This window comes from Pinus tabuliformis, chromosome J, assembly GCF_031772625.1.
Source record: "Pinus tabuliformis cultivar Carrire ecotype Pingquan chromosome J, CPIR1, whole genome shotgun sequence".
NCBI lineage: Eukaryota > Viridiplantae > Streptophyta > Pinopsida > Pinales > Pinaceae > Pinus > Pinus tabuliformis.
In genome coordinates, this window is record NC_142295.1 from 786,739,458 (window position 1) to 786,762,978 (window position 23,521).

The 23,521-nt window shown below is 39.6% G+C and overlaps 1 protein-coding gene across 1 annotated transcript in view; it reads right to left on the minus strand.

The window, feature by feature from the left end:
• Nucleotides 1-5,633: 5,633 nt before the first annotated feature.
• LOC149229078 (acyl-lipid (8-3)-desaturase-like) overlaps nucleotides 5,634-23,521 on the minus strand; it is a 246,043-nt gene continuing 228,155 nt past the window's right edge. The window contains exons 12-14 of the mRNA XM_089378451.1: nucleotides 23,140-23,211; nucleotides 5,910-6,020; nucleotides 5,634-5,799 (exon numbers count right to left, since the gene is read on the minus strand). Coding sequence (XP_089234577.1) covers nucleotides 5,719-5,799; nucleotides 5,910-6,020; nucleotides 23,140-23,211 — 264 coding nt within the window. The 3' untranslated portion in view covers nucleotides 5,634-5,718. The remainder of the gene's footprint in view (nucleotides 5,800-5,909; nucleotides 6,021-23,139; nucleotides 23,212-23,521) is intronic.

The window sequence follows — 23,521 nt, forward strand, 5'->3', positions numbered from 1 at the left end:
CAGCATCATCAAATGCCCCCCTAAGCCATGAAGGCCGCCTCCTAGAAGAGGAAGGCTCTTGCGTAGGAGGATTAATAGGATCCATCGGTTCTTCCACATCGGGCATCATCTCATCTTCCTTTTCCTTCAGTTCCCCGGTGTCAGCTTCTCTATATCCTCTTAGAGTAGGAAGATTGTCTACTTTGCTAAGAGCCATATCTTCATCAAATGTGACGTCGTGGCTAATCTCGACTTCCCTTTGACCATCCACATAGATTTTATAGCCCTTAGTATTTTCGCTATAGTCCATGAAGATTCCTTTCTTTCCAGATGCACCCAATTTATTCCTTTTCTCCTTTGGCACATGAAAATATACAGGGCTTCCAGAAATTCTAAACTGAGATACATTAGGTTTCTTACTGGTGAACATTTCTTCAAGAGTCTTGGAACCCGATGCTTGATGAGGGCATCGGTTTTGTACATATACAGTGGTATTTGCAGCTTCGGCCCATAGAAGCTTCAGAAGTCTTTGATCATGGAGCATAGCACAGACAACTTCCACAATTGTATGATTCTTCCTTTCCCCCACACCATTCTGTTCAGGATTATATGATGTAGTAGTCTCCCTCTTAATGCTAGCCTCTTGGCAAAATTCATGAAACTCATTGCATTCATATTTAGTCCCATTATCAGTCCTTAAGATCTTGATCTTCTTTTCGGTTTGATTCTCGATCAAGGCTTTGAAGCGACAAAACCAGGAGAACACTTCATCCTTCTTTTTCAAGAAGTATATCCAAGTCTTGCAAGAATAATCATCTGTAAAAGTGAGGTAATATAAATATCCTCCCAGGGAGTTCACAAGCATCATAGCGGATATGGCGAGTGAACCAACTGCAGTATATCAGAGGTCTTGCTTTGGCTTGAGGGAATGGTCCCCTTTTGAGCTTCCCTTCGGTGACATCCTAGACATACACCTTCTTGCTCTAATCTGAACTCGGGCATCCCGATCACCATTTTTCTTACATCGGGTAGAGCTTTATAATGAAGGTGTGCAAACCTTCGATTCCATAGTTCGGACTGAAGAGATGTGTCACGAGACATGACACCCATCGGACTTCCACTAACCTGATATAATGAATCAACTCGAAACCCAAGAGTAAAAGCATCTTTAAAGTTCTTTTTCCATATGCGTACGTTGCCCTCGCTAAAGGCCACCTTGAAGCCTTTGTCTTCCATTGTCGAAATGGACACCAGGTTCTTTTTGAGATCAGGTACATATAATACATCTTGTAAGTGGATGGTATTACCCTGATTCAATTGGAGAGTGACATTTCCTACGCCTTTCACGGGACATTTTGAATTATCTCCAAGAACAATTTCCAAGTTGGTTTCTTTCTCTATAAGATTATAGAGAGCTTCTTTGTAACCAGTGAAGTGCCTTGAGGCACCACTATCAATAAGCCAATTTCCCAACGAATCCAGGGAAGCAGTAGTCGATAGAGCTGCTGGTAGATAATATTCATCTTGGTTATTGTTAACAATGTTAGATTCATACTTGGAATTTCTTGCCTTCTTGAATGGTTGTCCTCTTCCTTGATTTATGGCACTTCTTTTACCTCTGTCATTTGACCTACCATTCCTTTGATTACCTTGACAGGGATTTTGATCATTGTCCCGATGTGAGTCCCTTTTATCAGGGCACTCCCTAGCATAGTGACCCGTTTTATTGCAATTGTAACATCGTCCTTTTCTTCCACCCTTTGGTCCAGCCTTTCCTTTGAATTTAGCCCCGGAATTGTTTCTTCTTTTAGTATGAGAAGAAAAGGCAGAGGGATGACCTTTAAGTATGGGCATTTCTTGCTCTTCCATCCTCGTTTCTTCTTGAATGCATCTGGCCATTAATTCCTCAAATCCAGGAATTACATTATTGTTGAGAAGAGTAGTCCTGAATATATACCATTCAGATGGCAGCCCTCTAAGAGTTGAGTGTCATTTCCCTGTTAGGAATTACTTCCCCAATAGATAGGAGATCGTTCTTGATCTCGGTGATCCTTAAGAAATATAGTTGCATACTCTCATCTTTTCCCTTCTTAATTTCCTTCAGCTTATTTCTAAGAAACAAGACTTGATTTGCATCGTTAACTTTAAATAAACTCACCAGTCTATTGTAGATTTCCTTGGAGGTGTTCAGCTCGGAAACATAGGCCACCAAGCGTTTGTCGATAGAGTCCCAGATGATCTTCCTTGCTTTGACTTCTCCCTTGGTCCATTTGTTCCTAGCAGCAGTGGATGCATTTGATGGAGGCTCAACAATCCCGCTTCTCACATGGTCCAACACTTCCTGCTCTTCTAATGTTAGATCGATATGGTACAACGAGTAATAAGACTCCATCGCATTGGGATTGATGAGCAGGTCGCTGATATTCTGACAAATCCCTTGGGGAAGGTCAAGTTCTTGGCCTTCCGAGAATGACTTGGAGTTGTGGAGAGACCCTCTTATGAGGGTCCTATATGAGATGGACATTGAGCTCCGGGGGCTTTAGGGAGCTTGGGGTACTTCTTGGAGCAATGAGTAACCATAGGGTGAGTGGTTCAACCTTCCCCTAGTGGTTTGTTGTGTACAGGGTGAGTGGTATAGCCTTCCCCTGCAATACCCATTGGCGACATGTAGGCAAGATGAGTGGTTCATCCTTCTCTTGCTGAGACATCCTACCCATGCAGTCTGGGACTCATGGGACGTACCTCTCATCTGGGCAATGAGTAGGGAAATGATGATAGGGACCATAGTACTACCAATGGACACATTGTGTACTACCATACTCCCTATGCTAAGATGACCAATATTGATCTGGGATCAATTGGAACTAACTTCGAGTCAATAAGAGTGGTATGAGACACTCTCTTTTGATTGGAACTGACTTCGGGTCAGTAAGAGTCGTATGACACACTCTCCTTTGATTGGGACTGACTTTGGGTCAGTAGAAAATGGTATGATACATTCTCGATCACTTCGTCTTCTTCATAGTTCAGCAAAGAAAAGCAGTGCATTGATGGCAGAGATAGTACAGATTGGCAGATGGATTAGCAAATGGAGTTCTCTCTAGTTGCGAGGGAGTGTTAAAATTGGCAACTAGGGCCAAACTCCACATGGGTCATCTTATTTATGGCAACTGATATTTTTCTTAAATTCCTCTCTCCGAGAGGTGTAGGATTGATCTAAAGATCATCCGATTCTGATATGTACAAATGAAATTATGAATTTATTTTGATTATGGTCAAATTGTCAAGGTTGGCCAACAAACTTATGTAGGCTCAGATGCCCAACAATCACCTCTATTCATCCTCAACGTTGCATATAAATAGAAGGTGAATTAGCCTCATTTGGACACACTCATCTTCACACTTCTCGCTCTTTCTCCTCATTGATTGGATATGTATATCTGGGCCTCTCTACACATGTCCGAAATTTCAAGAGAGCGAAATTTTAAGAGAGCGAATTTCTGGATAGTTTGACCAACGTTGATTGCAGCTAAGGCTGACCACATGTGGGTTGTTTGACCAGACTTTGACTAGGTTGAATTTGACTATTTTGGGCTTTTTTTATCTTGTTGTTTGGAGGCCAAAGTTGACTGAAGTTGACTGATTTGTTGAATTTCTGGATAGTTTGACCAACGTTGATTGCAGCTAAGGCTGACCACATGTGGGTTGTTTGACCAGACTTTGACTAGGTTGAATTTGACTATTTTGGGCTTTTTTTATCTTGTTGTTTGGAGGCCAAAGTTGACTGATTTGTTGAGGGTCAAATCTGCCTTGTTGACCAACGTTGACTTTTCTGGTTAGGGCTCTTTTGCTGCTGTTATAAATTATCATATTTGTAAATTGTACTATCTCTCTCTGCTGAACTATTGAAGACTAAAAGAATATTTGATCAAGGGTTTCCCCACATTGCGTTTTGTCCCTCGCTGGTGCCACATCTTGTGTCCTCTTGTCTTGGCTTGTCTTCTACTGCTTATGTTTATGTTCTATCTGCATTTTACTATCATGTTGATGTGATTGCTAATCTGAATGTTGATACTGGGTTAATAAAGAAATTGAGGTAAAATTGCTCTAAAGCATAGAACATACTATTGTTGCCTAAAATTAACATTTGGAGGTCGACTTGTGGCATTGTTGTAGATCTATTGGAGGCTAGATTATCTCAGTAGTATGGGTTGTATGTGCATGTAAAACCCCAATTATCTAATATAATAAAGCTGAGAGTTTTTTTATTCATTGTGTTGTGAAATTGCAGTGCTTTATTTGTTTATTTTTATATGGCAATCTTTTGTTTATGAATCGAATTTGTATCTAGAGTTTTTCTATGTTAAAAATTCGAGCTTGTTACAAATTTTTCTGATGTGGGACATTACAGCATACCCTTTTACTATTTCTCAAATGATCATCACCATGATCCAGTGAACTTAATATAATTGACATAGATCATGAAATGCACACAAAAATTATACATACATGTACAACCTTACCTTATCTCTTCTTTGCAAAGATCTGGTCCTTCTTCAATTGTCAAGTGCAAACATTCTTCAACAAACGTGCTTCAATTCCATCATCCACAGAAGTTTCATTGAGTTGCTTGTTTTGTTTTGGTTCCTTTCTGTTGAAGGATCGGTCTTCATAATGGCATATGTAATCATGATTTTATATATTTAATGAAAAAATAAAAATAAATTTTATATATTTAATGAAAAAATAAAAATAAATTATTATTTGTATTCTTGAGGCATGGGTTTCATGCTCAAGGAAATTTTATTTTTAGGTCAAGCACCCATTGAGTGCTTCTAGGTTTTTCAGTCAATGGGTACCCATTGAGTGCTTCTAGGTTTTTCAGTCAGGCACCCATTGAGTGCTTCTAAGTTTGTCATAAAGTCAATTGAGTCATTGTCATGTATTGAAGACCTATTTGGGCATGTTACATATTGTAATAGGTCTCAATGCAAAAGCCTGAAATAAATGTGAATCAAAGATTTATTGTTTGATCCTTTCAGGTATGATATTGTCTGCGTTATGCATGCTGAATTCATCCAATCTCTCTATCACTTAGAGTAAAGTTCTTTGGTGATTTCAATGCCCCTCTTAAAGATGTGATAAGCTAAAAATGAGGGATTCTTAACCAAGGACATCCCATTCTCCACGAGAACCTTGAGTAATCATTAAAATAAATTGTTTATCTAAATTCTGTGCTGGTAGTGTACCCTATTAATGAGAATTGAAAGCAGTTTTAATATTGCCACTATTACCATCACAGAAAGTGTTCCTCCAATGTGAGGCATTATTATGTTGTAAAGATAATGTTGCTTCTTGGTGGTGTGCCTTTTGTGGCTTTTTTGGTCTTGAAATATACTTCGTACTATAGGTTTCTATAATAATTTAAGCATATTTAGAAAAGAAGATGTTGCCCCATAGAGAAATTGAATAAAGTAATGGTTTCCAAACTGACTTTGTAATAGAAATATGTTTCACAAATGTGAGGTCAGTATGTTCTCGTGTGAGCTGGCTATATCAGACACATGTGCCCTTTTACTTATACTCTTCCCTTTTTTATCAAGGGAAATAAGAGTTAAATCAGACATGGGACTTTTATCGTATGTAATGGACTCTGGTATAATACCATGCTTTCTACTCCACTCTGAGTGAAGTTAAAATGACATGTCAGCATCTTAATCTGGACCTTCAACAGTTTGGTTAACCACTAAGACGCCACTCAAATTTCTCATTTCCCACCTTCTTGAGATGTACAAAATGTGCCTTCAGTGCAGCCCAGAACTGTCAAACAAGAGAGAATGAGAGAATTCAGAAGAAGAATTGTCAATGTGAAATAATTATGTACTATCACAAAAAAGAGTTGTACTATCACAAAAAAGAGTCATACTTACTGATGGATAAGAATAATATCGAATATCAAATTCCTTACACGTTGCTTTCACGATAGGATGTATACTTGGGTAGTGAAGATGGCAGACAGAAGGGAATAAATGGTGTTCAATCTGCAAGAAGTGCAGAAAAAAACAAACAGGTGAGACAATGAGTATCAAATGTATTTTGTCAACTGAAATCTTCAATACTCAACATCATAAACCATGGTCCATTTCTTGCATTGACGGAAGTGCATGCAAGAAAATAAACAATAATATGTCTTGGTAACGTTCAAACTTCAGCCTACTGTGCACCTATCAAACATATCATACAGATTACAATCATTTATGGCAATTCACTTTCTTCTCAGTTCCATCATTCACCGGATCATCCCCATTGAAGCCACTTTCTATGTAGATGTTGGAGCTTAATGACTTCCAGGTAAACCATGTTGCAACTACTATTTACTATTAGAGTGCATCTGTTGGCTATCGAGTAGTAATGAAATCTCCAGGACAGAATATTTCGTTGACTATTTAACATGCCCTGACAATCCAACTTCCCTCCATATAGGGACAATGTTTCTCACTATGACCTCAATTTCTACAAACCACTTACATGACACTTGTGTAATACCCACAACACTACGGATGTGGACTCGGAACATAGAGCCTGTGCAACGCAGATTGGGCCTAAATGAAGAGTTCCAACCCACATGCTTTCTTCGATCAATCAACAATTATATGCAAATGGAAAGCACAATTCCTATTGCTTGGAGACATGGAATAGATTCTTTACCATGTCCTTCATAAGATGCAATGACGATAGACACTCAACTAACATGGATGCCCATACCTAGCATCACTTTACTTCCATGTACCTGGTTATTACATTTCAATGATCAAGACCTACCTGGGCATGGGTATCATTCTCACTGGTACATAAGAAAGACTTGTTTGCTTCAAACGGGAGACATTTTACCACCTAATCATCAAACTGGTGGATCTCCCCTCTCGGAGATCTCTTCTCAAAGCCATTCTCTTGGCATGGCCTTAGGACTACTGACTTTAGTTATAATCCCTTAGTTCTGTACATGTATCGAAGGGAAAGAATCTCCATGCAATAGTTCAAAGCTTTCTCACAGTAGCACATGCCAGAGATTCAATATGTGACTAACAAAACTATGCATGACTAACTAAAGATTGTGATGAAACACTTTGTCTTTTTCCACACATATTCCAAGGATTACAGACATTTAGACTCCATCCACTTTTATTTAATTTGAGACACAACATTGTTTGGGCATATTTCTTGAAGAGATTTAGAGGGACACATGGTGAAAGATGTTTATGGATGGACTCTAAGTTGTAACACAACAAAATATGGTTACTTGAATCTATCTTGCAAGCTGTCAACAGACACATAATGTGAAAACCAGACACAAGTTCACATGCACTTTCCTAGGACATGTCAGCTAGTTAACAACACTTATTGCCATGCAATTAGTCTTTGGAGTAGGAAATGTTAAGTCATATCCCTACAACTGTATGTTCTCCTGCACCAAACCAACAATAAGGTATTAGTCCTTCAAATCAAATACCTATCTCATTTCAATCAAATATTTTGTTACTCTGTATATTGCTATTTTGCAACTTGGATGTCAGTTATTTTGGATTGCTTTGTTTATGCTTCTACATAAATTTGATATCCTATGCTAGCTATGTCTTCCACCTTCAAGGTACTGCGCCTTATTATTTCAGCTCCTATGTCCTGATAGATTTCGATTAGATAAGTTCTAGACACTTCACTTTCAGTATATGGTATTGATAACCAATTCCTAAGAACCCTATAGACTGGCAGTCATACACGACTCCTAAGTTTTTTCACTACCTATTAACCCAATTGAAATATCCTCCACTATATTGTGCAGCATAAGCAGAGGGGGGATAAGCCACTAAATTTGAATCTTGGAAGGCCAAATGAAAAGCCATATGAATTATCGGCCACTATCTAGTATCCAGACTTGATGAAAGTAAACACTAGTAAATATCAGTGAAGAAACAACCAGACTTTAAAAAAAAGTCACCCCCATGTGGTTGGTAGATACCAAATCCCTTCAAGGAGAACACGGGTTGAATCAAGCTAGATCCTAAACTAGAGTGTAGCAAGTAGACCGAAGGATACCATTAACTTTCTCTATAAGATGAATTTCTCAATAAAAAAGGTATAGAGAAGGATATGCAATGGAGCAAATAGCCCTAACCAATACCATGGCACTGGATATGTAATATTGTGTAATGAAAAATTTGAAGAACAAAGGGAAGGTCAACACTCAGGAGGAGTCCCATGCAAAGTTTCCTTGGAAGACAATGTTATAATTCCTGCAAAGTTTCCTTGGAAGACAATGTTATCAATAGGAATTATAGGAAGAAGTATAATAGGAAATGGATTCTATAATAAAAATAATGTTTTGATTAACTATATCAAATTGTAGAGGTCCCCCTTCAAAACTAGTTTTACATGTAATTATAGGTTCTTAACTTTAAAATTTAAATAGATTCCATATTGTAAACAACAGACTTGAACTTGGTTTTATACATTCAAAAAAAACACCAAGAAATGTCAATTTACTGATTCTTTCGATTTAGTCACCCTGTGGGGTTTTTTTTCCAAATTTCTTATTTTTCCGGATTTATTCCCCTACTTGCCAGATTTTTGCCTAGTTATTCCGATTGTTCCCTAAGTTTATCCAACGCTGCCAAATTAATCTTGTTACCGACCAAAAATAGGTGACCCCTAGAAGAAACTTTTCTCCTATTCTTCTCTTCCAGCTAGCAGCCAGCAGTCCCTGACACCCACCTTGTAGCTGATGTAATGTGCCATTCGTATCTTTGCCACCTGCATCAATCATATGTCTCCTCGCCCATTTGTCAAGAGCACATGTTGGAAGGTGGGCTTCTAATCGAAAGGTACTTTATTCATTTTGCAATTGAATGCTTATGCTTGTTAGTATTTGGGCATTTTAACATGGATTATGAGGTATGTTGACCATTACGTGTCAACTACCCATAGCAGTACACCCCCTTTTCTTCGCAAAAGGGATAGTGCTTGATCGACGTGTCTGTGCCATTCGACAGTCATCGTCGACATGATCATGTTATGTTGTAAACCCAGTCTGCATGTGTAAATTGTAAATAATCTTCGCAGATCTGAGTCATGTATGTAAATTGCCTAAGTGGACCTAATTTTCTAGTAATACCCTACGTTCCGGAAGGTTTTTTGTCTCACCGATCCATGATCGGCAGAGTTTTCCTTCAGCCTAACCCCAAAGCCGGAATGAATTGTCATTATAATCTTAAGGGAATCCTAGTGCGTTGATCTGCTAGATTATATTTGGTCACAGAACTGGGTGGTCTATGAGGGTCTATGTCAAATGGGTTTTCCCCCTTGAGATGTAAAATTGTAAAAGTCATGATGTAAAGTGTCTTGAGGGTTAGAAAATGTTTTAATCCCCTCATAAGTCCTAAGTCCTAGGTAATTTTTCCAAAAGCTAAGTTTGAGGATCCAAAAAATAAAAATTAAAAAATAGATTAAAATAATAATAATAAAATAAATAAAAAATTAAAAAAAAAAACTAAAAAATAAAATAAAACAAAGAAAATTAAAATTAAAAAATAATAATAATTAAAAAATAAAATAAGTTGAAATTTTGAGAAAACAAATGCAAAATTTTAATTTTTAATTTATTAAAATTTCAATGGATAAGATTAAAAGATATCTTGATCTTCATCGACAGTCAAGATCATATTGACATGGATCACTCGAACTAGCCGTTGGGAATTTTTCCTTTAAATAGGGTGCTAGGGGTCATTTGAGATGAGATTGGATCTGAGAGTCTGGTGCTAAAAAAAGCTCTCTTGTAGTCATTTTTTGTGCAATAAAGAAAAACTTTGGGGTTAAAAATCTTGCTAGTGTTACTCTTCTGGGAATGCTGTAAGATCTTTTATTTTTTCTGCATAATTTTATTTTCATTCATCGATAATAGCTCGATGAAGATTGATTCAGGCACAGGTATCTTGTCTGATCTCTGGGGTTTGAATGATAGTTTAGATTCTGAAATATAATGGCAGTTATCTCCATTTGATCTGGATTTCACTATTGTTTTTTCCCTCTATGTTAATGATTGATTTTAAGTTGTGCAAGAAATCTTAGTTTTGAGTTTACCGGGCGTTAGGGGAAGTTCTCGGCTGAACCAGCCAACTCCCGGATTGTATTTTCTGAAAGAGCCCAGCTAGTTTTAATCCCGGGCTTATCATCTGAATTTTTTTATGAATGCATGAACGGTTTTTCTGAAGCATCTCACATTAAATTAAAATTCTGAAAAATATTTACATGTCATAACGAGAAATCTGGCTATTTTAGAGCCTGCAGTTTGTGAATATTGTAATTATTTAGTTAGGGTTTTCAGTTTCGTTTCTTGCACATATTATTTTTGGGTTTTCTTTTATTTTACAGGTTGTAGGTACAGGTTTTGAGAAATATTTCAGGGTTTCATTTAGACAATCTGGAGCAGCTGATTCAAAATTTTATTAAGATTCCTGGAAAATATTTAGAGGTTCTAGTGGAAGTTTTGCAGATTATTGCCTGGTTTATTCTGAGCAGGAAGATTTCGATTTTGTTTTCGAAATTTTCTTTGTGATCTGGGTTCGAACTTTAAAACCTGGAAAATTTCTGGGTTACTCCCTGTTGCTCCAAACCCCTTCCAAGCAGTTATCAAATCCCGCAGTCATCTTCACGCCCTCCATTCTGCTGCCTGCAAATCCATATCCCTTACGCAACCCATCCCACGCTGCTGCCACAAGCTTTTTCTGTCTCATTTTTTCATTGCTCTCAACCTGTACGGCAAGCAAAACAATAAAGACTCTATCATTAACGATTCCTCCTGACTGAACTCTTTTCTCCCTCCTTGTTGCTGCGGCTTCATTCCATTTCCATGCATTCACGCAGCAACAAGCTTCCTTTGCTCATCAGCGCATCCGCTACCACTTTCCGTCCCATGCAACTCCAATTATCTGCTTGGCTCCCTGCAGCGGCATTCCTTTTCCTCACTGCATCTTCTACTTCTAAACTCGACCTTGCTCGAATTTCTTTCCTACATGGGTTTGCTGCCAAACTTGCATGCTGCCCACAGCTCCAACGCTGCATTCTCAACCTATTTTCTTCTCCGTACAACCCTCTCCACGCAACTATAACCTGCAAAGCCATTTTCTGTAGCTGCCTCATCGAACCAGCATCGTTGTCCTCTGTCTGCTGTCAAAAACTCTCTGTCGTCACAAACCTGCAGAAATAATAAGAGCACGTTTTGATTTTTTGTATATACGGGCGAGGGTTATACATTTAGTTTTATTATATGCGTACGGTTATGTTAAATCTCTTATGCGTTTAATTTAGTTTTTTTTCTCCATACGTTAGGTTTATTAGCTTTTATTTGGTGTGATTTTATTTTAAAGTTTGGCTTTTCATTTGAATCTTATGTTATGATTTAAATAAAAATAAAATAAAAATAAAAATTGAAAAATAAAAAGCTCCTATAGATTAGTTTTAGATTTATTAAATTGTTTAGTTTTTTTTAGATTTACTTTTCTTTTAGATTTAGCTTTTGTTTAGATTTTAATTTAAAAACTAATATCAAAAAAGTTAAAAAAGGGTTAAGTTTTTTTTTTTTTTTAAGGATTTGTTTGGATTTAGATTCAGATTTAATTTTTATAGATTTATTTTAAATAAATAAAAAAAAATCAATTAAAAAAAAATAAGTAAATTTTTTTCATAAAAAGTTAAAAATTTTCTTTTTAATTTTCAGTCTTTAGTTTAGATTAGATTTTATTTTTTAATTATTTAGGATTTTAGTTTTGACTTAAAATTTTATATATATATATATATATATATATATATATATATTAAAAAATATTTTGATAAAGCTTACCAAAAAATTCGAAAATTCATTTTTAGGAGTTTCTTATGGTATTTATGTTCCATTTCTCTATAGCTAAATGCATTTAAATGTTTATTTATAAGTTGGCTATATGAAAGTGGTAGCTGGTCAGCGTTTAAATCTTATGATCATTTAAAGCATTTATTTTTTTCTTGAAGTTTAATTGTTGGATCATCGTTAAGGCGTCGTGCATTTGTTGAATATCTTGCATCGCTTGCGTTATTTGATGATAAATGATTATTTTACATGGTTTATACTTTTGCAACATTTAATAAATAATTATTTAATCATTAACTCCATAAGGCACTGGTACATTAATTTCTAAATCAATCAAGTGCTTGTTTTCCCTCGTGTCTCCCAACCCAACTGGTCCACAGTTGGTCATCCATTGTCCCATAGGGTCTACGCCCCTTAGCCGCAGGATATAGGATTAAACGGAGAGATCGGGGATCAGGGTGACAGCCCTCGGTCTGAGCGTTGTTGTGACAATCTGTGTGACAACAGGGTAACTTGATAGAAAGAAGGATCTTGGCTGTAGTCTTGTCCCGTCACCTTAAATGGGGGGTTAATTTTCAATCTTAGTCTAGCGAGACCTCCCCTAATATCCCATGACTTTAGATAGGGGCACTACTTGGGAAACCATGATTGAGATTGTGTAGCCCCATCTCTCCCTATCCATACTTACCACTTTCCATCTTACATTATGGTCCCCAATTCCACCTCCCTTCCTTGGGTTAAGGAACCATTGGTTCTTTGGGATTTGCACCCAAACATCCTCATTACTTGGGTTGGGTCTAGAAATGCACCCTAGGAGGTTAATGAAGCTAAAAGAAAAGAAAGAGCATATGATGGCCACACGAAAAACAAAATGAAAAAGATGGTTGCGACTTACAAATTAGCATGTAGGCAAAAGCCAAGCATGAGCTCCAACTCTATCATATAGCCATCACCCGGTTCCTGTGCCAATGTTGCCCTATCTTAGGATAGGGAACTCTTGCATGTCCCAACCCCTGATGGTCAATGAATTGCCCCATCCCAAAGGGGGTAATAACTACTATACATCATACAAAGCAAACTCTCATTCCTCGAGCTACGAGCAGTAATACAAGGAAAAGGTAAAAGGTAATATAAAAGGGTGGAAGCACAAATGCCGAGGTAACTCATGCATCCACAATTGCTCCTCCTCACATATATACACACTAGATGAGGTATTCCATCATAGCCGATCCCTTTGACAATGACATCATAATACCCCAATTTTGATTTATAATTTGAGGGGATTAATGGAGTTTATTGGGGAGGTGTTAAGCATAGCATAAATTTGTAATTTGGGCATTGGAGGCATTTTTGGTGTATGGGACTTAGGAGATAAGAAAACTTATAGCTCTAGTGGAATGTGGGTACCACAAGAGAAGGAAATTCAACCCAATGGAGCAATTCGCACTAGTGAGAAGAGAGAGATAAAGGAAGGAGTGCGAATTAGTGGAAGGTGGGGACCACTAAGGGAGAGAGGGCCAACAATTATAAATAGAGCTTGGAGGTCTCCATTTGGTACGCACTAGTGAGAAGAGAAAGAGATAAAGGAAGGGGTGTGAATTAATGGAAGGTGGGGACCACCAAGGGAGAGAGGGCCAACAATTATAAATAGAGCTTGCAGGTCTTCATTTGGTACTTTTGATCATTTGACAATTTAACATTAGTTCTCTTGAGTTGCTTAGCCAAGAGAACCAAGTTGTTAAGCACAAGGAATTCTCGAGCGGGAATTCCACCTTCATTTCGGAGAACTTCGAGTGTCTCCCTAGTGAGGCAATTGGGGAGCTCAGTTCAAAGTTTCCGTTGAGCACATTTACAGTCATTTCCTTCAGCTGGAGCGAGTTTCTCTTAGACGCAAAATAGAAATTGTGGCTCTTGGGAGGGCCAACAAAAAGGGGAATTTGGGCCAGCCAATTAGCAAAGAATCCTTCCACAAAGAGGGTTGAAGTTTCTTGCCAATTTGCAGGTCTATAAGTGAGGCATTTGGGAGAGTTGAGTTGCTCCAATTCTTGGCCTGCACAGGGGCTCACTGGGCATTGTTATGCAATCACTTGGGCAAGGAGAAACTATGGTGTGGCTACGGAGGAATAAGGGAAAATTTAGGAAGGAGATTTTCTAGTAGAGATTTGGAGCATTTTGTAGAAGATTTCATATACAGCCAGTTTTTCTAGCCAATTAGAGGTCCACTCACAAATTGGGTCAGCAGGGCACGTTGGACTCAACCCAAACCCTTTTTGAGTTTTTGTGGGTTTTATGAGAGGAGGGGCTAGGATTAATTTTGCACAATTTGTTGAGCACTCCTAGGGGAAGAATTCCTAGTTGCATTCAACAGACAACAGCATAGATTATTGGAGGGCACAATTATTTCGGGGACCATTTCCGCCACTTGGGTTCGTGAGATATTTCTGGGTTTTGTTGAGCTGGTGGAGTAGTGTCTGTGGCTAATTTCTCAAAAAAATTGGAGCAGTTTGGAGGGCTAAACCAGTAGTTCCTTTCCAAAGGCAACAACCGTTTTCTGGGTGGATGCATATTTGGTAGTAGAGTCATTTCCAACATTTAGGTACCATCTTATTCACTTGCGATCTTGCCTTGATTGTTGTAGCAAGCCTAGGTTCTTCTGTTCCTACTCATTGTACTCCATCTGATTAATTTAATAAAAAAGCTCAGTGTTTTGGGTGTAATTTCTAGCATAATCCAATATTTCTGCATGTGCACATTTTTTATTGCATGTTTATGATTTCACTACTGTTATCACTTAATATTTCCATTAGGAATATTACAATGGTATCAGAGCCATAATCTTGGCTTAGCCTATGGGAAACCCTTCATTCTATGACAAGACCAAAATAAAAAGCTAAGAAATCATGGGTTCCAAAGAAAGATTAAAATCAAACAACATTGCAATAACCTTGAATGAGGTGATTAGGATGCAACAAATGATGATTGATGTGGGGGAGCAGCTGATTCATTCCGCAATTGGGAATCAGGACCATTCTCAATTATACAACAAATCCACTATGCCCAAAATTATGGGTAATGCACCAAGATGGCAAGACATGATTGCAACTGATGTGGAGTTATTGGCAACAAATTCGAGGGCATACCAATAATTAGGTCATGGCATTCAGGCATCACTCTCTTTTTGGGAGTTTTGTGAACTAAGAGGCATCCACAAATCAGTGGGGATTCAGTGGAATTATGCAACGATGACAAGGAGGATTAAGGCAGAAGATGAAAGAGTAGTTGAAGGGGCCATGGTTGGCAAGGAAACAGTTGAGCATATACCCATTAATGAGATGCCATCAGTTGTTGAGGTATACATTGATGAGGTATCCCGGGTTGTGACCGAGTTCTCAACTAATAGTAGCTCACTACAGGTTGATGAGGTGTCAGGAGACATCTCCATTGCTGATGAGGAGCTCATAGGTCCAGAGGCATCCAGATCTATGACAGAGTTGTCGAACGACAATCACCTACAACTAACTGGTGAGCATGTCTTGCGTGTTGGGTTGTCTATGGAGGAGCAGTCAAAGGCTCGTGTTGAGTCCATGATGGAGGAGGATGTGCAACCATCCTTTAGGCTAGCCATCGATGAGGGGCAACATAGAGACCACGGGTTTGGATTTCAGCACAATTCGCTTCAGAGGCACACTGATGGGATCTACAACGTTATTTGCCCACCCTTACACATTAGGTTGAGGGAGGCAAAGTTGTCTAGACATACCCAAGGGGATTTCTAGGTTAGTAGGACTGAGCAACATGAGTTGACTATGGCACAACGTCAGCATGGAGGGCTTGTTCCATACACAAGATATTGTACATTCGATCCCTCCTTTGGGATTGGATGGTGAGAGGTCTTGAGCTGGTACCCAATGGAGTAGGCTAGGCGGTTGGATACATCCATGGCCACATTTCAGGAGAGGCTTGGGATTACCAAAGGGACTCGAGGGTCAGAATTGTTGCGATCTAGGTGGGATTTCCCATCACATCATAGAGCTAGTAGGTGATGGTAGTAGTTGCGTGATGGATCCGACGTTTGGGTGCACACACATTTTCAGATCTCAATCAGAGCCCTGGTCAGCGCTAGTGAAAGGATGATTTGACAGGGGAGCAAACAAATTTCATGAGTTGTCTTGGCCTATTAACTGTGCGTGGTGTCACAAGGTGATTAGCTTACTCTAGCAGGAGCTGGTAGGAAAAGGTGGCATCAGCAGGCCACCAAACGGGGCATTACATGGAGACGGTTCCCTCTCATTGGTATATTGGACACTGGAGATACCGAGGATAGGCACAGTAGTGTCATTCCCATTGGTATATGAGGTCGCTAAGGTCTTTCAGGAAAAATGGAGAGATCTAGCCCACATCATGAAGGGTTTACTAGCAGAGTGGAGGATACTTTGGCACATGTAGGATACTGTATATTACAGGGTGAGACAACAGTGAGTAGTGGAACACAAGACTGCACAAAGTTATTTTGTAGGCTCCAACATTATATAGAGGGATGCAGACTGATGTGTGCAAACCTAATTCTAGGCAATAGCATCCAGTGGTGTGCAGCGCAATGCAGTGAAGAGCAGTGGCCTGTAGAGGAGCATGCAGATGCATGGTGATGTGGCGTAGCATGTCAGTTTACATTGTGGTGTAGGTCGAGTAGCCCACATCTCATTGAGTACCCATGGGGAGTGTCATGTATGGTGACACAGGTAGGATACGAGGTGATACAGGATGGCATAGCAGTAGCAGGGGGTATCCAGTGGTGTACAGGACTAGGCCGCGGTGTAGAGTGGCATGTTGAGGAGTACCTCGATGCTCGGTGGTATGCAAGGGTGTACGGTGTTGTGCATCAGGGTCTTGGAGTGTTTCCTCTAGGGAGACTTCTAAATGGAGACATTAGGCATACCTTTGGGTATAGTTCACCCAAGATCAACGGGGACACAAATGAGCGATACTTGATGGTATACATGGGGACTCACATGCCTAACCCTCTTCTACATCACTTACAGGCACCATTGATTTGGTTGTTGTCCTTTGACACTCTTAGCATGAGCAGCGGGGGGTGTGGAGCTCACCCGAGATATTTGGATGACACACAGCGCACTAAGGGAGAGACTTCTCAGCGGTGGCATTGGGTCGGTGAGAGAATTAACAGCCATAGGTTGGGGGATGAGGTGATCATCTACAAGGGTGACATATCATTCATCACTGACCCTACACTTGGGGAGTTAGTGACGAGGGAGTCCCTACATTACCATCTCTAGGCTCTGCGTTACCCAATCTGCTGATTGATTTGCTGCCCGGACTCTCTGCTCTCAGCATCTCAATCTCACACCCCAGCTCCCGACTTCTGAAATTGACTCTCCTTAGCAAAATCTCGGACTCTCTCTGCCTTTTGCACTGCCTCTGTGTGGCCCTTCATGGCCCTGCGTCAGCCTCTGCGTCTGGGCTACTGGATCAGTGTCTGCCTCTCTCTGCTGATGATTCTTCGATTGAGAAAATCTCTCTCTCTAGATGCTATCCTTACCCCTCAATTGCAAGAAACGTCCTCGATCAGAACTTCCTCCTAAGAACTTCTCACTTCAGAAATTTGATCTCTTGATCTCTTGGTGTGTTTTCCAAATGACCCTCAAGCCCCTTCTTATACCTTTTTGTTGGACAACCAATGACCTAGATTAACTCCTAAACAAAGGCTCAGATCGTTTTGGCTTGATCTTTGTCTACTTCTAGAAATTACACCCACAATTAGATGAATACCCATTAACATTTTTAATTTCCTAAGTTTAGACTTAGGGTCCCATAAAAAAATATTAATTATTTTAATAAAATTCTCTGGGTGGAATTTCCCAAAACGCTTTTTGGGTTCTTTGGAATACATGTGCCCAAGACTCCCTGCAAAATTTGAGGCCTATAACACATCCAATGCTACCCCAAATCAACACTCCCTCTTAGCGAGGAATGTGCTCTAGCAATATACTATTGTTGCATACTGCTCTGACTCTGAAGCATCGTCCTCTGCGTTGCTGATGTCTGACATGTCCACCAACTGCTGCTGTTGCAACTGTACTATTGTTGATACTGCCATTGCCAACACTGCATCCATACTACAGCTCCCTCTCAAGTGTTGCATCTGTGTTGCAGCTAGCACTGCCACTGCTAACTGCTACTACATTGTTGCTTATAGCAACAAAAAAACATCCAAAATTACTGAACTAACTATGTTCAGTATGATACCACATGAATGTTGGAGCCTGACTGTTGCTAGTCTTTGCGCTAACCCTTTGAATCTACTGCACTTTTGTTGACCTCTGCTCTATGCCATCTGCACTGTTGTTGACCTCTACTCTATGCCATCTGCATTGTTGTCAACTCTGCTCTGCTCTACTCAAACTCTAGCGCTCCTAGCTACTGCAACTATCTCCCCGACACTCCTTGGCACCATCCGACAGTAGTCCATCCGGCTACTCTTGATTTTGGGCTCTCGTAAAAAGCTATTGATCCAAGAGGTGGACTCCTCAAGGATCATGCCCATCTGTAGCTCTTCCGAACTACAGCGCCAAATCAGCCCACCTCCCTCCTAGAGGTATCTCGGTTGTCATGGCGAACTCCTCCTCTTCAATCTTCGCAGGCGCAGCCTTCGGATCGTGTTTCTCATCCTTTTCCTTCTTCTTGAGAGGACACTGAGTAGCGTAGTGACCCATCTCACCACACCTGAAGCATTTGATCTTCAAGACGTCCTTCTTACGTCTTTGCTACTCCTACTATCCCTTTGATGCAAGGGTTGCATTATTCTCCTCCTCCTTCGGCTTCGACCCACTGTTGTTGTTGCTTCCGTCAAGTTTGACCTTGACTAAGTCTCTCCTCAGCTCTTCTTGTTTTAGAGTTGCCCACATCTCATCTCAATTCGGCAATGTTGCTCTGCCCAGGATACTCTAGACAAAGACTCGCCACTCATCTGAGACAAAATTGAGAACCAGTCTAACCATCTCTGAATCTTGAGTGTATACCCCACAGCAGACAACTCATCGTGGGTTTCCTTCAACTTTGTGAGGAATGGATCAACATGCTCTCCTTTCTGCATCTAAGCAGATCTTAGCTTCTGCTCTAAGTACATCTTTCGCTGTCAGAAGATCCTTGATATAATGTGGCCAAGGCATCCCACATCTCCTTAGCAGTCCCTCTGCTAGCAACGTGACACACCACGTGATCCTTGACTCCGCCCAGGATCATCCTCATGGCCTTCGACATCTCAGCTCCGTACTTCTTCAATGGATCTGCATCCGCAGGGAAAGCCACCACGTTGTCAACGTATGTCTTGAGGGCATGCTCATCTAGAAGGAATAACATTCTAGCCTTCCAGATGACGTAGTTGGATGCTCCATCCAACCTATCCTGATCCCTCAAGCCACTGGTTTCCATATCTACCAAAAATGTCAAAAAATCTCCTCTTTGCTTCTCACTGTTGCCTCTCAGCGGGAAGTCTACTGAGGAAAAGTTCCCTTAGAGTGTGCTTCTCTTCTCTTTTCTGACATTTTTGAGCCCAACAATCTGCCTACTAAAGATCTGCGTCCCACCAGCTCTCTCACATTGAGGCTTCAGCACTGCACCCTCTGCCCCAGCAAAAAATCGAACTAGAAGTCCTTCTCTCCATTGACTCACTCGAAGAGAGACTACCTCAAAAACCTACTCTCCCGGCTTGGAACTGTGTCAACCCTATGGGGGTTTCGAACTGCTGCCTCTTGCAGCTTTTTCGAACTCCCTCTTTTGCTCAGCGCTTGGATCTTCTGGCTCTTCTTTTCTTGCTTCACATGCTGCTCTGATACCATGTGAAAAATCCTCAACAGGAACCCCTACTGCAGCAACTGATGATATTACTCCTATTTGTTAAATTCCTTTAAACAAATTATTTGCAGTTTCCTATAGCAAGTATCATAATAATAACATTGCAGCCTTCACTTAATTAAATATTATGTGGAAACAAGAGACTGAGCAAGAAAGAAAATACATCACAATAGACACCGTTATTTTTGGACAAATGTCCTAGAGAAACCCAATGCGAAAAAACTGGTGCAGTAGCTCTGATGGTTTATTATTATTAAGCAGTAGCAAATTATGAATACATCTCTGAATACCTCTTAGGTTATTCAGTTATAGAGAGAGAAATACTGGCAGCAGGATTTGTGAGATTACCTCACACAATCACTGAGAAAATCCTAGCTGAGCCATATACTGAATGAAGTGCCTCTCGCAGGCCCTACGCTGCTTTGTGCAATCCTCACGCAATCCCTACGTCAACCTCTCTAGGCTCTGCGTCATCAAGTTTTTTGATCGATTTGTTGCCCAGAGTCTCTGCTCTCAGCCTCCCGGTCTCACACCCCAGCTCCCAGCTTCTGAAACTGACTCTCAGCAAAATCTCGGACCCCCTCTGCGTTCTGCGTGGCCTTTTGTGGCCCTACATTAACCTCTGCATCTGGGCTACTTGATCACTCTCTGCCTCTCTCTACTGATGATTCTCCGGCTGAGAAAATCTCTCTCTATCTGGATGCTATCCCTGTCCCTCAACTGCAAGAAATCTCCTCGATCAAAACTTCCTCTTGAGAATGTCTCACTTCAGAAATTCGATCTCTTGATCTCTTGGTGTGTTTGTCAAATGACCCTCAAGCCCTTTCTTATATCTTTATGTTGGACAACCAACGGCCTAGATTAACCCTAATCAAAAGCTCAGATCGTTTTGCCTTGATCTCTGTCTACTTCTAGAAGTTACACCCACAATTAGATTAATACCCATTAATATTTTTTATTTCCTAAGTTTAGACTTAGGGTCCCATTAAAAAATATTAATTATTTTAATAAAATTGTCTTTGGGTGCAATTTCCCAATACGCTTCCTGGGTTCTATGGAATACATGTGCCCAAGCCTCCCTGCAAAATATGAGGCCTAGATCGTTTTGCCTTGATCTCTTAGACCCACAATTAGATTAATACCCATTATTATTTTTTATTTCCTAAGTTTAGACTTAGGGTCCCATTAAAAAATATTAATTATTTTAATAAAATTGTCTCTGGGTGGAATTTCCCAATACGCTTTCTGAGTTCTATGGAATACATGTGCCCAAGCCTCCCTGCAAAATATGAGGCCTAGAGCACATCCGATGCTACCCCAAATCAACAATCATTGCAAATATGCTTGTCTGAATGATCTCCTCATCAACAATCATTGCAAATATGCTTGTCTGAATGATCTCCTCTTATAATCAGCGGCCGTGACCTAACTCCAATCCATGGCTAAAATCATCTTGACTTCTAAAAATCACTTTTCTAAAAGTCTCTAGAGCAAAATCGATTCGTCTCAATTAATCTCGATTAATTAACCCATTTCCCTAAGTTAGACATAGAAAAATAATTAAAACTGGTTAATTAAACATAATTAAGACATTTCACTTAGAAACCTTTTCTAGGTATTAGAGATAAGTAATCTACCTGTGCTCCTAGCCTCATAGACACAATTTGAAAATTGAGACTAGAACACCTGTCTGGGCTACAAAAACTCACAACTCATGCACCAAAAGGTGTAGGAATATTGCAGAGGATTCTCTTTTGATTTTCTTAAAGTGTTTCACCTTCATTACTTGTTTGGCCACCTGGAAGTAAAGGTAAAGATTTGCTGATTTGTAGATTGATGATCACTGTAAGATGCCACTTAAAGCTGGAATATAACCAGGGCTTTTTCCACCACAAACATACCTTTCCAATTGCTGTTTGATTATGAAGAAAGGCTGTAAATCTTGCATGTGAACCAATGATATACCAATCTGTAGCTAATGCTGCCATTATTATGCCTTCCCTTACTGCTGTAGCTACAAAACACCCACTGAAAATGTGCCCAGGCTGCTGGCTGATCAACATTCTGAGGTAGGTCCGCAATGCTGAATTAACAGCTCTAAAACAATGGCAGATCAGAGATTAAAAAAATCCCCAAATTATTTCCTTGGTTGCCGAACTGCATTGAACATGCCCCTGTTTGTATAGTTCCTACTACAGAAAAAACTGGTGTATCCACAATTTTACAGGGAGAATGATGTTAATGAGATGAAATAAGAGCATGTTGAAGCCCTTGGTCCTGTAGCTGCAAATTGAAGGAGATTCCAAGGACTGAAAATATGTTTGCAACAGCTGATAAAGTAAAAGTGACCCCTTCAAGAGAAATCCTAACATTAAAAGGGAGATATCTGGATGCTGTTTGTTCCTGGTTTTATGACCCTGTTTGTATAGTTCCTGCTACAGAAAAAACTGGTGTATCCACAATTTTACAGGGAGAATGATGTTAATGAGATGAAATAAGAGCATGTTGAAGCCCTTGGTCCTGTAGCTGCAAATTGAAGGAGATTCCAAGGACTGAAAATATGTTTGCAACAGCTGATAAAGTAAAAGTGACCCCTTCAAGAGAAATTCTGACATTAAAAGGGAGATATCTGGATGCTGTTTGTTCCTGGTTTTATGATCTGTCAAATCTTCAACCAGTATGCAAATGATGATAAAATATCATGTTAAGAAGAATCCCTCAAATACCACCAATATGTCAATATAGATGTTGGAATCATGTAGTTAAGGGGGTCAATGTGCTAGGCATTCTTCAAGCAAGTCTGAAATACTCATGCAGAACAAACCTCCAAATTGCTAGGATAATCATGACATATAAGCCATATCCAACCACGATGATGAAGTAGAATGTTCCACATCCATCAAAAGCACATCAAGAGTCAACACCTCAAGCAAAGAAAGAAATTTCATATGCCCCAATCCATCAGGAAACTCCATGGATACCCTAGTGCAAACCATACGCTGTGACGAAAATCACAAGTGGAACCCAAGACCATACGAGGTGTAACATCACCCAATAGAGGATTGTATTCAAAAAACTATTCAGCAACTAAAAATTACAAGTTTAGTGTTTCTATAAAAAATCATGTCCAAAATTGGCATAAGTGGGCATGACCATAGGAAACCACCACTAGTTGTAAGCCACTGTAGCATTATCCCGTGAAAACTTACCTAATTCCTCTTCCACTGATACTTATATGTATATGTGCAATACAAAGTGCATGATACTTTTCTTCTTCCAGTATATATTGTAAATCTCATACTGTTGATTAGGAAATTCCATTGAAAAAGACATAACATGTCTCAAACTAATTAAAGAAAAAATGACAGTATCTATAGCCTAATAAATACCTGATAGTTCAAGCCACCACTGATATGTGTCCAAAGCAAAGAGTTTGTACTGAAGTTCGTAGTGGTTATGACCTGTAATCATGCACAATAATTATAACTCATACAACTGACATCTATTGTCAGAGCCCAAGTCAATATGACAAGCACAATCGATAGCATTGGAAATAGTCCTTGAAGTGTTCTAATATTATATTGTTCACTCGACCAATTTGGCCACACATTTGCCTCTATAATTTAATCCATATGGACAAACTGAACTCTTCATATATTTAAACATGCATACATTAGTATTTGCATCTATCTGTGTGACATTGTCTCTTCTAGCCTTTTGAATTTCTACCAAAAATCATGTTCACTGCGAAATTCTCCCCTTAAAACAAAT